The sequence below is a fragment of the Oryctolagus cuniculus genome, chromosome 17 (genome assembly GCF_964237555.1).
Source record: "Oryctolagus cuniculus chromosome 17, mOryCun1.1, whole genome shotgun sequence".
Classification (NCBI taxonomy): domain Eukaryota; kingdom Metazoa; phylum Chordata; class Mammalia; order Lagomorpha; family Leporidae; genus Oryctolagus; species Oryctolagus cuniculus.
Window position 1 is genome coordinate 42,882,837 of NC_091448.1, and position 13,121 is coordinate 42,895,957.

The window sequence follows — 13,121 nt, forward strand, 5'->3', positions numbered from 1 at the left end:
TATTTTAATACAAATATGTTTTATCTACATTGATTCATTAAATTTCCCTTTTTTAAAACAAAGAATATTCAATGTTAACTCTACCTACAGTTTAACTCAGTGATGATCAAAGGAGGTATCATTCTTGAAAGCATTTTTAGTTGTTCATACTGATGAGGGATTGGAGGAATGTGGCACAGAGGGCGCTTAACTGAGGACCAAAGGAGCTAAATGTCTTGCAGTGCACAGGGCAGGTCCTGTGCAACAAAGATTTACACTCCTAAGATGCTCCTGACACCTTAGGGAGGAAAACTCAATGTGTCATTCCATAGCTTTATCAACAGTTATTTTTTCCCTGCAGGAAGGATAAAAGAAAATATGGGCACTTGGTTTTAATTCAAAGCATGCCAGGAAATTGAGGAGAGGAAGGTATTTTTAATACATGAAATACACAGTCTTAAAATAGAATTTTATTATCAACAGGGCAAATATACTAGATTATTACTGATTAAAGTCCTTGCAAGGAAGGAAAACAAAGATGACCAATTTACATGTTAAGTACGATAACCCTCAATGGATCACAGTGGAACTATAAAAAGCACTAGCCGAGGAGCTGGTGTTGTAGCACAGCAGAACAGACTGCAGCATGTGATGCCAGCATCCCCTATCGGAGCGCCAGTCCAAGTCTTGACTTCTCTGCTTCCATCCAGCTACCTGCTAATGCTCCTGGAAAGGCGGCAGACTTTGGTCCAAGTACTTTGGTCCCCTGCCACTCACATGGGAGACAGGATAGGGTTGCCACTTCTAGGCTTTTGACTGACCCAAATCTGGCTGTTTTAGCCATCTGGGGAGTGAACCAGCAGATGGAAGATCCTTCTCTTTCCCTCTCTCTTTTTCTCTCTCCTGCCCTTCCTCCTCCCCTTCTTTTTTCTCTGCTTCTTCTCCCTACCCTCCTCTTTTCTCTCTATGGCTACACCTTCCAAATAAATAAATAAATAAATCTTCTTTCAAAAAAAGTAGAAGATAACACCTGAGAATCTTCAAAATACAATTTAAAGATCCATGGTCCAGGGCCAGCACTGTGGTATGGTGGGCAAAGCCTCTGCCTGTGGTGCTGGCATCCCATATGGGCACAAGTTCATATCCTGGCTGCTCCTCTTCTGATCCAGCTCCCTGCTATGGCCTGGGAAAGCAGTGGAAGATGGACCAAGTGTTTGGGGACCTGCATGGGAGACCCAGAAGAAGCTCGGGGCTTCGGATCAGCCCAGCTCTGGCCATTGCAGCCATTTGGGGAGTGAACCAGCAGATGGAAGACCTTTCTGTCTGTAACTCTACCTCTTGAATAAATAAAATTAAAAAAAAAAAAAATCCATGGTTCAAATCTCAAAGTTTAGTTATCTTTCTACTTGGTACCTATATCACAAAAAACTTCTAATGAGTTTAATTTTTTTGTCTAATATACTTTTCTATCTTATAAATACCTCTTCTGAAGTATGTTAATATTTCCTTTTGTTTAAGGACTAAAAAGTACAATCAAATATGGTCTCAGCATTTTTTAAACATGCCATATACTTGGCTACAACACAAATACTATCACTTTGCAATCAAGTGATCAGGTAACAAGTTTCAATGTCTCAAGTGCTGCAAGGAGGGCTAAGAGTATTCAAATCAATATGTGAAGGAGCTTTGAGATGAAAACGGAAAATTATATTTTCAGTGGCACTGTTCTCATTTATCTAAATAAAGTGTTATAGATTTAATCTTCCCAGATAATCTTATTAAATTTACCTCAAAAAGGGCCCTCACATCAATGCTGAATATGAAAAGTACAACTACATATCAATTAAAAGATACAATCACCTCGGAGAAATCTTTCTACACCATAATCTAAGTCTAGAACCTTTGTGAAAACCAATAGCATCTTTTTAACAAGGGGAGGGGAAAAAAGGCAATACACACACAAAAGAAAAAAATTCAGTAATTTAGCAATACCTTTTGGACTTACATTGGTGATGATTCGATGCAGTGAATTTACCAGCACATAGTGAAATGTAGAAGGTGAATTCTGAGCCAGGCAGATCTTTAGAAAATAGAAAAATCAGATTATCTTTGTAAGGAAAGTATTCAGTAGCATCAATGAAGACAAAAAGGAACACCAAAAACCAAGTTTTTAAAAAATAAGTTTTTAAGGTCTTGAGGTGAACATGAACATTTAACATTGAGAAATACCGGCAAGAGTATTTTTATCTATTCATCTTTCTAGTCTCTTCACATTTAGAAAGGATAACAGGAACAGTAAACATAGTTGAATAAAAATCAATGCACTCACCTTAAAGTGTTGGTTGTTGTGAGGGCTTATACGAAAGCAAGAAACAAGGCAGTCAATCATCAGATCCACATCCGCAGGCTGACTGCCTCTGGAGAACGGTTTACTTGGATTAAAAAGCAAGTTCTAAAAAAAAATTCCAACAGACAAGAAAGGCCTTTGAGTGGTCATGCAGTACATTTTTACTGGCATGTAATAACATCAGCACACTACCCACAAAGTTGCCAGAAAAAGCAGGAAACACTAATTGTATAGCTCACCAATCTGGTAAGATTCTTACTACACCACACATGACTCCTTTCAGGCCCTAACTTCCACAGTATGTTAAACCCACTTCCATCTATCAGTGCTAATTTAAGGCAACTGGTAACTGAGTTCCTTTCATATTCTCAGTCTATTTAGGCTGATGAACAACAACAATCTAAGTTCCTATGAACTTAGAATCAAAAAAGACTCAGAACTTTGGTGTAGCCCTCTTTGACAGAATTCTTAAAAGTGTGTTCTCAATTTTCTTAAACTTTATAGTAGAGAAAAAATAAGACTACCACCTTAAGATCAACCACCATGGACTGGACCAGTAGGAAAATGACAGAGTTATCTTCCCAGTTGATATAAGTACTTGCTTTACACAGTTTGACACAGGCAATGGCAGCACTTTCTGTTAGCTGCCTGCTTCCTCCGTGGCCAGCAAGTGCTTTTCGTAAACTGTCCAGAAACAATTTCTAGAGAATGCAAAATAAAGAACATGTCAAACTTCTTCTACTTCAAATTTATCTAAGTAGCAAAGAGCTTCTAAAACTCATGAAGAATGAATAATTTATGAGTATTTTTATGGTTTAATTTACTACTTTAAGTAGCTGTCATCATTTACATGTTTCTAAAACACAAAAATCCATCTGTTCTCTGCTTTCTTTATAGAATTATTGCAGGGATATAAGAAATAATCCTTCATAAGCAAATGAACTCAGCACTGTATTCAGTTGATCATAGTTTCTTTGTTATATACTTTTTATTTATTTTTACTTATTTGAAAGGCAGAGAGACAGACAGGAGAGACCTATCCACTGGTTCACTCCACAAATTGCTGGCACAGGCACCCAAACACTTGGCTGCCTTCCAGCGTGCACATTAACAGGAAGCTGGAATTGGAATTAGAGCCAGGACTGGAAGCCAAGCACTCTGATATGGGGTGTGGGCATCCCAAGGAGCATCTCATCAGCTGGACCAAATGTCCACCCCATTGATAAATTTTTAAACACCCAAATTTTATACTGCCTTAGCTATGTTCCATGTCAAATTCTTCTTCTCCTTTCTTACCACCCCACATTATTTATAGTTGATCTTTAGCCTTCGAAATAAGAATATATCCAAGGCTGCTCTGTTGTTCTAAAAAAACAAAACAAAACAAAACAAAAAACAACAATAAAAACTACCCATTCTTGTGATCGCAGTCCCTCTTTACAGCTCACTGGCAAATTTCTTCCCTTGGCTTTTCTCCTAAATTAAAATCTCACATCTCCACCCACATGTATTCCCAACTGTAACACGTCAGAAAGTAACCTAACTCAATACCAGCAGAATATACTGTCTTTTCAAGTGTACATGGAGCATTCTCCAAAAAAGACTATCAGTTGGGTCACAAAACAGGTTTTAATACACTTAAAGAAACTGAAATCATGTATCTTTTTTTATTATAATGAAATGAAGCTAGAAACCAAGAGCAGATGTAAAACCAGAAAATTTACAAATACATGAAAATTGTATAATACAATCTTTAATAATCAAAGGATCAAAGAAGTTACAAAGGAAATTAGAAAAGATCCTGAAATAAATGTAAATTAAAACACAGCATATCAAAACTTATGGGTGGCAGTAAAAGCAGTGCTAAGAGGGAAATTTATAGCAGTAACACTAAGTTTTTAAAGATTGACTTATTGACAGAAAGGGAAGGAAGAATAGAGAGGGAAGGAGAAGGAGAGACACAGAGACAGAGGTCTTCCATCCACTGGTTCACTCCCCAAATGGCCACAACAGCTGAGGCTGGGCAGGCCAAAGACATGAGACTGAAACACCATCTGGGTTTCCCATATGAGTGGCAGAGGTGCAAGCACTTGGGCCTTCTTCCTCTGCTTTCCCAGGCATATTAGCAGGGCGCTGGGTCTGAAGTAGAGCAGCCAGAACTTGAACTGGCACTATCATGGGATGCTGGTGTCGTAGGCATTGACTTAACCTCTGTGCCACAACCCCAGGCCCTAGCCATGAACACTTACATTAAAAAATAAGAAAGTTCTCAAAATAATAACCTAACTGTACATGTTAAGGAACTAGAAAAAAGAAAAGAAAATTAAACCCAATACTAGCAGAAGGAAGGAAATATAAATACCAGAGTGAAGATAAATTAAACGGAGAATAGAAAACCAAAATCAGAAAAACCAAAAGCTGACTGTTTCAAAGGGTCAACATGACTCATGAAGAAACAGAAAAATCAAATACGACTAGTAAGCAGATCAGTAGTGGAAAACCTTTCAACATAAAGCCCTAGAGGGGCCGGCGCTGTGACATAGCAGGTTAAAGCCCTGGCTTGAAGCGCCAGCATCCTACATGGGTGCTGGTTCTAGTCCCGGCTGCTCCACTTCCGATCCAGCTCTCTGCTATGGCCTGGGAAAGCAGTGGAGGATGGCCCAAGTCCCTGGGACCCTGCACCCACATGGGAGACCCGGAGGCAACTCCTGGCTCCTGGCTTCAGATCGGCGCAGCTCTGGCCATTGAGGCCATCTGGAAAATGAACCAGCAGATGGAAGACCTCTCTGTCTCTTCTTTTCTCTTTAACTCTCTTTCAAATAAATAAAATAAATCTTTTAAAAAATAAATAAATAAAACCCTAGAAGGAAACCCTAGCACAAATGACCAATTTTTAAAAAAATATTTATTTATGTATTTGAAAGGCAGAGTTAAAGAGGCAGAGGCAGAGAGAGAGAGAGAGACAGAGAGGTCTTCCATCCAATGGTTCACTGCCCCCCTTCCCAGATAGCTTCAACGGCCAAGGCTGAGCCAATCCGAAGCTAGGAGCCAGGAGCTTCTTCCAAGTCTCCCAAGTGGGTGAAGGGGCCCAAGGACTTGGGCCATCCTCCATTGCTTTTCCAAGCTATAGCAGAGAGCTGGATTGGAAGTGGAACAGCCAGGACTCGAACCAGTGCCCACATGGGATGCCAGCACTGCAGGTGGTGGCTTTACCTGCTATGCCACAGTGACGGCCCCAAATAACCAATTTTTGACAAGGCTGCTGTGACCATTCCATAGAAAAAGGACAGTCCTTTAACAAATGGTGATAAAAAGGACCAGTGTTGTGGTGTAACAGGTTAAGCCACTGCCTGTGATGCTGGCATCCCATGTCAGAGCTCCCATTGAATTCTCAGCTGCTCTGTTTCTGATCTAGCTCTCTGCTAATGTGCCTGGGAAAGCAGTGGAAGATGGCTCAAATACTTGCCCCACCCCCCTCCACCTACCTGGGAGACCCAGACAGATTTCCTATCGCCTGACTTCACCCTGGCCCAACCCTGGGGCATTGTAGCCATTTAGGAGTGAACCAAGGGATGGAAAATCTCTTCCCTCTCTCTCCCTAACACTCAGTCTTTCAAATATAAAACAAACCTCTAAAACAAACAAATGGTGCTGGGAATATTGGACATACACATGCAAAAGCATGAAGTTGGACTCTCCCTTTACATCATATATAAAATTATCCCAAAAGGAATCAAAGATCTAAATGTAACAGTTAAAACTATAGAACTTCTAAAAGAAAACATAGGAGAAAAAAATCTACAACATTGGATTTGGTGATGATTTCTTGGCTACAAACAAAAAAAATACAGACAACAAAAGAAAAAAAAACAGATAAGCTGAACTTCATCAAAATTAAAAAGTCTTATATATATCAAAGGACACTATCAAGAAGGAGAAACAGCAATCTACAGAACAGGAGAAAATATTTACAAATCATGATATGGGATTTGCAAAAAGATGAGAAGGGATTAATATTCATAATATATAAAGAACTCCCACAACTCTAGAGAACACCAATTCAAAAGTGAAAAAAGGACTTTCATAGAGATTTCTCCAAGGAAGATACATAATAGACAATAAGGTTATAAAAAAAAATGCTCAACACCATTAAACAACAGGGAGATGCAAATCAAAACCACAATAAGCTGCTACAACATATCCATTCGGATGTCCATTATCCAAAAAAAAAAAAAAAAAAATCAATGTTTGGAGTGGACATGGACAAACAGGAACCCTTGTGGACTGATGGTAGAAATTCAAAATGGTAGAGCAACTTGGAAAACAATATGGTGGTTTCTAAAAAAAAAAAAAACTTCTGAAAGTTTGCTTTTAGGATGAACTTTTTTCCAAATTTATTGAGGCACTATTGACCAAAAAAATGATATATATTTAAGGTATACAACATTATGTTTTGTTATACAAGGTGAAATGATTACCACAATGAAGTAAATTAACATACCCATCGCCTTACATAGTTACCTTCAGGGAGGGCATGAAAACACTCAAAAATTAGAAAGACTAAAAACAGCTGGATGCATATGCAGCAAAATGGGTATTCTAATTTTATTTTGGTAAAAACAGGGCCTGCTATCACTACTGGGGAATGTAAATCTAAGAATAACTATTAAAAAGTTTAAATATGGGGCCAGCACTGTGATGTAGTAGGTTAAGCCTCTGCCTGCAGTGCTGGCATCCCATATGGGCACTGGTTCATGTCCCAGATGCTCTTCTTTCAATCCAGCTCTCTGCTATGGCCTGGGAAAACAGCAGAAGATGGGCTAAGTGCTTGGGCCTCTGCACCCATGTGGGAGACCTGAAAGAAGTTCCTGGCTTCAGATCAGCCCAGCTCCAGCCTTTATGACCATTTGAGGAGTGAACTAGTGGATGGAAGACCTCTCTCTCTCTCTGTCTCTCTTTATCTCTACAACTCTATCTTTCTAATTAATTAATAAAACACATTAATATTTATTATGTAAGTATATACATTTATAAATATCATTTTATATTATTTATATACAAATATGTATTATATATAAATGCCCTTGACAGAGAAATCCCACTTTGGGTTTTTTTTATTCTAAGAACTAACAATTATTTAACAAGAGGGGTAGGCTGTTGCAAGTATTTGGGGAGTGAACAAGTGGATCAAAGATTCTTTTTGTTGCTCTGCCTTTCAAATAAATAAAAAATTTAAAAATCACTAAATAGTTAACAAGACATACATATAAAATTTTTTACTGAAAAATTAACTATATGCTAAAAAAGTAAAAAATTGGAATATTTTTCCATTCTTTATGAAATGACTGGGTAAATGAGGCTCATTAGTGTAACAGAATATTGTCAAATATTAAAAGCAATGAGTTAGACCCACTATTAGGAGGAACAGCCAGAATACATCATCTTTGGTAAATAAAGCAAGATGCAGAATAATATGCATAATATGATCTCATTTTAAAACCTAATCACGGCCGGCGCCGTGGCTCACTAGGCTAATCCTCCACCTTGGGGCGCCAGCACACCAGGTTCTAGTCCCGGTCGGGGCGCCGGATTCTGTCCCGGTTGCCTCTCTTCCAGGCCAGCTCTCTGCTGTGGCCAGGGAGTGCAGTGGAGGATAGCCCAAGTCCTTGGGCCCTGCACCCCATGGGAGACCAGGAGAAGTACCTGGCTCCTGCCATCGGATCAGCACGGTGCACTGGCCGCGGCGCGCTGGCCGCGGCGGCCATTGGAGGATGAACCAACGGCAAAGGAAGACCTTTCTCTCTGTCTCTCTCTCTCACTGTCCACCCTGCCTGTCAAAAAATAAATAAATAAAAATAAAAAAATAAAAAATAAAAAAAACTAATCACTACCACCCTAAGTATGTACATTTGATTGTCTGCATGAACAAGTGCACATAAATGAAAAGATACACATGATGAGTTTTCAAAAAGTTTAGGTAAAATATGTCTTCCAAAAAAACTACACATAGATCTCAAAAAAAAGAAATCTGCACCAAAACAATCTTTTAATTCACTTTTCCACAAGCTCTTTAAATTCTTCTCATATATAAGCCAGCAATATGAGTTAAATCTGAGTGAAATGTAACTAGAAAAGGCTAAGAATACACAAAAAAATAAATACTTTTTTAATCCAGAAAAATTTAAAGATCTGAATTTTTTTTAACCAGAAAAATACTAGAGAAAAATATGAAAATATACTTCAAAAATCTTGGACAGTGCTAGATACAAGGTCACACATATTATATGATTCCACTTATGTGAAATACCTACTACAGAATAACCAAATCCCTAAAGACAAAAAGTAGATTAGTGATTGCCAGGGGCTTAAGAGAGAAGAGACAGGGAAATGACCACTAATGAGTACTAGGTTTCTTTGGAGAAGATGCAAAGTTCTGAAATTCAGCAGTGGTGATGACTGTACAACTCTGAATACACACACACAAAACCCACACTGAATTGCATACTTAAAAAGGGTGAATGTTACAGCGTGTGAATTATATCTCAATAAACAAGCAAATAAAATCAAGAGGGAAGAGAGATCTAACCAAGTATCAATTTCGATCTAGATGGTGTATGTGGTAGCCACTTTCCTTATAAAACTGTGAAAGTTTTCCTGTGAAAACTGCTCTAAAATACCTAGATCAAATTATTGGAGAGTTATGGTTGCACCCACCAAATAATACACTACCAGAATAAGGTGAAGTCTAGCAGGGCAACCCTTGTAGTGCCTACCTGCATTAGAGAAACTGTATTTAAACACTGACAGGCAGTTCCAAGAAGGTGGAGTAGGCAGGGAACTTACTACTCTAGTCCAGGAGAAGATAGTTTTTAAAAAGTGGAGAAAGTGTAGTCTCAGAGAAGAGTTAGGAAGAAAAAAGCAGAGGAAACTCTATCGAAACTAGAGGGTCATGGTGGACCTACATGGAGGGTATAGACGCCCACAGCTCGGGACTCCAGCAGCTAAGAAACTGCATACCAGTGTTGAAAAGTGAGGTGAGACCAGCCCACAGCAGCCCCAATCACTGGAGATAAAGCTGCAGGAAGAGCCAAGAGGGAACCTGGCTTGGAGCCCCATGGAGGATAGTGTACCTGCCAAACTAGATGGGAAAAAAAAAAAAAAAGATGGACAGGTTTCTCTCTACCAGATCATTTTACAGAGCAGGTGCCATTTTGAACACACATAACAGCTGCACCAGCTCGTGTCCGCTCCCAGCAACCAGCCAAGTAGACTTCTGACTCTTGTGGGGAGAATTAACGTGGGACTAGGAGCTTGTGACTGTGTGAGGCTTCTGTACCAGAACTGTGAAAAAAACTTAGGTTGTTGGGGAGGATTCATGGTGTGACTGGGACTTTGGGCAGTCACAGTGGGAGGCTCCAATGCTCAGGGTTTCCTGCTTAGCTGATGAGAGACATTGCTGGGAATGTGGACTTACACTGAGGACTGTACAGATCCTCTGTGTGGTCCTTGGGACACAGCAGACAAATATTATACCCACTGGGGTTAATATTCAGGCACTGGTCTCCTTTGAAGAGAAGAGCTCAGCTGAGTAGAATAAATTTCCCTTCTGATTCAAAAAAAGAGAGAGAGGGGTCGGCGCTGTGGTGTAGTGGGTAAAGCTGCTGCCTGCAGTGCCAGCAGCCTATATGGGTACTGGCTAGAGACCTGGCTGCTCCACTTCTGATCCAGCTCTCTGCTATGGCCTGGGAAAGCAGTAGAAGATGGCCCAAGTCCTTGGGCCCCTGTACCCATGTAAGAGACCCGGAAGAAGGCCTTGGCACCCGGCTTTGGAGAGGCATAGCCCCAGCCGATGTGGCCATCTGGGGAGTGAACCAGCGGATGGAAGACCTCTCTCTCTCTGCCTCTCCTTCTCTCTCTGTGTTAACTCTGACTTTCAAGTAAATAAATAAATCTTTAACAAAAAAGAGAGAGAGAGAGAAATGTACCATGCCAAACCTGGGTGTGTCACCTTAGGCACGCCCTTAACCCTAGAAAACAGAACAGAGCTGCCTGGCTACACCCACTACAAGCCTCTGTATATTCAATGAAAGCAGACATTCCACTTACCTACAGAGTCATAGTACAAAGATAAAAGCCACCACAGGGGGTGTAAAAAAAAAAAAAGAGGAAGAGTAAGAAGAAATCAAGTATCTCCACAAATGCCAAAAAACAAAAACACCAATTCAAAAAAAAAAGAACAAGGAAGACAACATGATGTAGAATACTATACAGCAGTATAAAAAAAAATGAAATCTGGTCATTTGTAACAAAATAGAGGAATATGGAAAACACCACGCTGAGTGAAATAAGCCAGCCCCAAAGAAACAAATATCATATGTTCTCCCTGATCTGTGACAACTAACTGAACACCTAAAAGGAAACCTGTAGAAGTGAAAGAGACACTATGAGAAACAATGACTTGATCAGCCCTTGTCCCAACTGTCGAGGAACAGGTTACTATTTTATTCCTTGTAGTATTTTTTTGTTCTACTTAATACCATTGGTTGAACTCTTAACACAAAATTATTCTTGGGTGTTTAAATTTAACTGAAAAGTGATCCCTGTTAAATAGAAGAGTGGGAATAAGAAAGGGAGATGTACAGTTTGGCACATGCTCACTCGAACTTACCCCTAATGGTAGAGCTAGAAACGTGCCAGGGGATTCCAATTCAATCCCATCAAGGTGGCATGTACCAATGCCAACTCACTAGTCAAAGTGATCAGTTTCAGTTCATAATTGATCATAATTATAGGATTAAGTGTCAAAGGGATCACATAAACAAGACTAGTGTGTGCTAATAATAACTGATAGAATTAAATTAAAAAGGAGAGAATGATCCAACATGGGAAGCAGGATACACAGCAGACTCATAGAATGGCAGATGCCCTAAACAGCAATTGGGCCTCAAAATCAACCTTTAAGGCATTCGGATCTGGCTAAAAAGCCCATGAGAGTTTCTCAGGCATGGAAAGCCAAGACACTGTGGCAAAAAAGCAAAAACAAAACAAAACAAAACCCCTAAATGCAAGATCTCTGTGAATGAGATCCCAGTGGAAAGAAGGGGCCATCAAAGAAGGTACTTTTTTTTTTTTTTTTTTTTTTTGACAGGCAGAGTGGACAGTGAGAGAGAGAGATAGAGAGAAAGGTCTTCCTTTGCCATTGGTTCACCCTCCAATGGCCGCCGCGGCCAGCGCGCTGCGGCCGGCGCACCACGCTGATCCGATGGCAGGAGCCAGGTGCTTCTCCTGGTCTCCCATGGGGTGCAGAGCCCAAGTATTTGGGCCATCCTCCACTGCACTCCCTGGCCACAGCAGAGAGCTGGCCTGGAAGAGGGACAACCGGGACAGAATCCGGCGCCCTGACTGGGACTAGAACCCGGTGTGCCGGTGCCACAAGGCAGAGGATTAGCCTAGTGAGCTGCGGCGCCGGCCAGAAGGTACCTTTCTCTGAAGGGAGGAGAGAACTTCCACTTTGATTATGGCCTCGTCTAAAATAAGGTCGGAGTTTGTGAACTCAAGAGGCTTCCATAGCCTTGGCAGCTCATGACAAGAGCCTCAGGTGATTACTGACATCATAAATAAGAGTGTCAATTGTTAAATCAACAACAGGAGTCACTGTACATTTACTCCCCATGTAGGATCTCTGTCCTTAATGTGTTGTACTATGTGAATTAATGGTAAAACACTACTCAAACAGTATTTTATACTTTGTGTATTTGTGTGGGTGCAAACTGTTGAAATCTTTACTTAGCATATACTAAGTTGATCTTCTTTATATAAAGATAATTGAAAATGAATCTTGATGAAGAATGGGATGGGAGAAGGAGTGGGATATGGGGTGCTTGTGGGTGAGAGGGAGGTTATAAGGGAAAAAGTGCTATAATACAAAAGTTGTACTTTCGAAATTTATATTTATTAAATAAAAGTTTAAAAAAACACAACACTTCAATACTAGATTGTGAAGATGATGAGATGGAAGAAAATGCAAAAAATGGAATTCAAAAAAGTGATCAGAAGATTACACAGAAGTAATCAGAAGCAAATGCACGAACTACTGAAAACCATATAGGACATGAAAAAAAATTTCTACCATGAAATTGAGATCTTAAAGAGAAATCAAAATGAAATGAAGAATTCAATAGAACAAATAAGAAATGCAGTGGACAGTCTTAACAACAGAATTGGTAAAGCAGAAGAAAGAATATTGGACTTTGGAGACAAAGCACAGGAAATTATACAGTCAAACCAAAGACAAGAAGAAATTAAAAAACTAAAATATACTGTTGGGAATCTACAGGATACTATAAAACAACCCAACAAATGGGTTTTAGGAGTTCCTAAAGGCATGGAAACAGAGGATTAGAAGGCCTTTTTAGTGAAATAATAACAGAAAACTTCCCTAATTTGGAGAAAGAAAGGGACATCCAGGAACAAGAAGCACATAGTACTCCTAGAGACATGACCAGAAAAGATCTTCGCCACAACACATAGTAATCAAACGGACCACAGTGAAACATAAAGAGAAGATACTAAAATGTGCATGAAATAAACTCCAGATTACTTTTAGAGGATCTCCAATTAGACTCACAGCAGACTTCTCATCAGAAACCATACAGGCTAGGAGAGAATGGCAAGATATATCCAAGTCTTAAGAGAAAAAATGGGCCGGCGCCGCAGCTCACTAGGCTAATCCTCTGCCTTGCGGCGCCGGCACACCAGGTTCTAGTCCCGGTCGGGGCGCCGGATTCTGTCCCGG

At 40.0% G+C, this 13,121-nt stretch overlaps 1 protein-coding gene across 9 annotated transcripts in view; it reads right to left on the reverse strand.

Annotated features, from left to right (window-relative positions):
* The window catches only part of NF1 (neurofibromin 1), a 299,237-nt gene that overhangs the window by 191,680 nt on the left and 94,436 nt on the right, over positions 1 to 13,121 (reverse strand). For all 9 annotated transcript variants that reach the window (XM_070061094.1, XM_070061092.1, XM_051825441.2 and 6 more), the window contains 3 exons: positions 2,854 to 3,027; positions 2,309 to 2,431; positions 1,985 to 2,059 (listed from right to left, as the gene is read on the reverse strand). In XM_070061094.1, the coding sequence (XP_069917195.1) occupies positions 1,985 to 2,059; positions 2,309 to 2,431; positions 2,854 to 3,027 (372 nt within the window). The remainder of the gene's footprint in view (positions 1 to 1,984; positions 2,060 to 2,308; positions 2,432 to 2,853; positions 3,028 to 13,121) is intronic.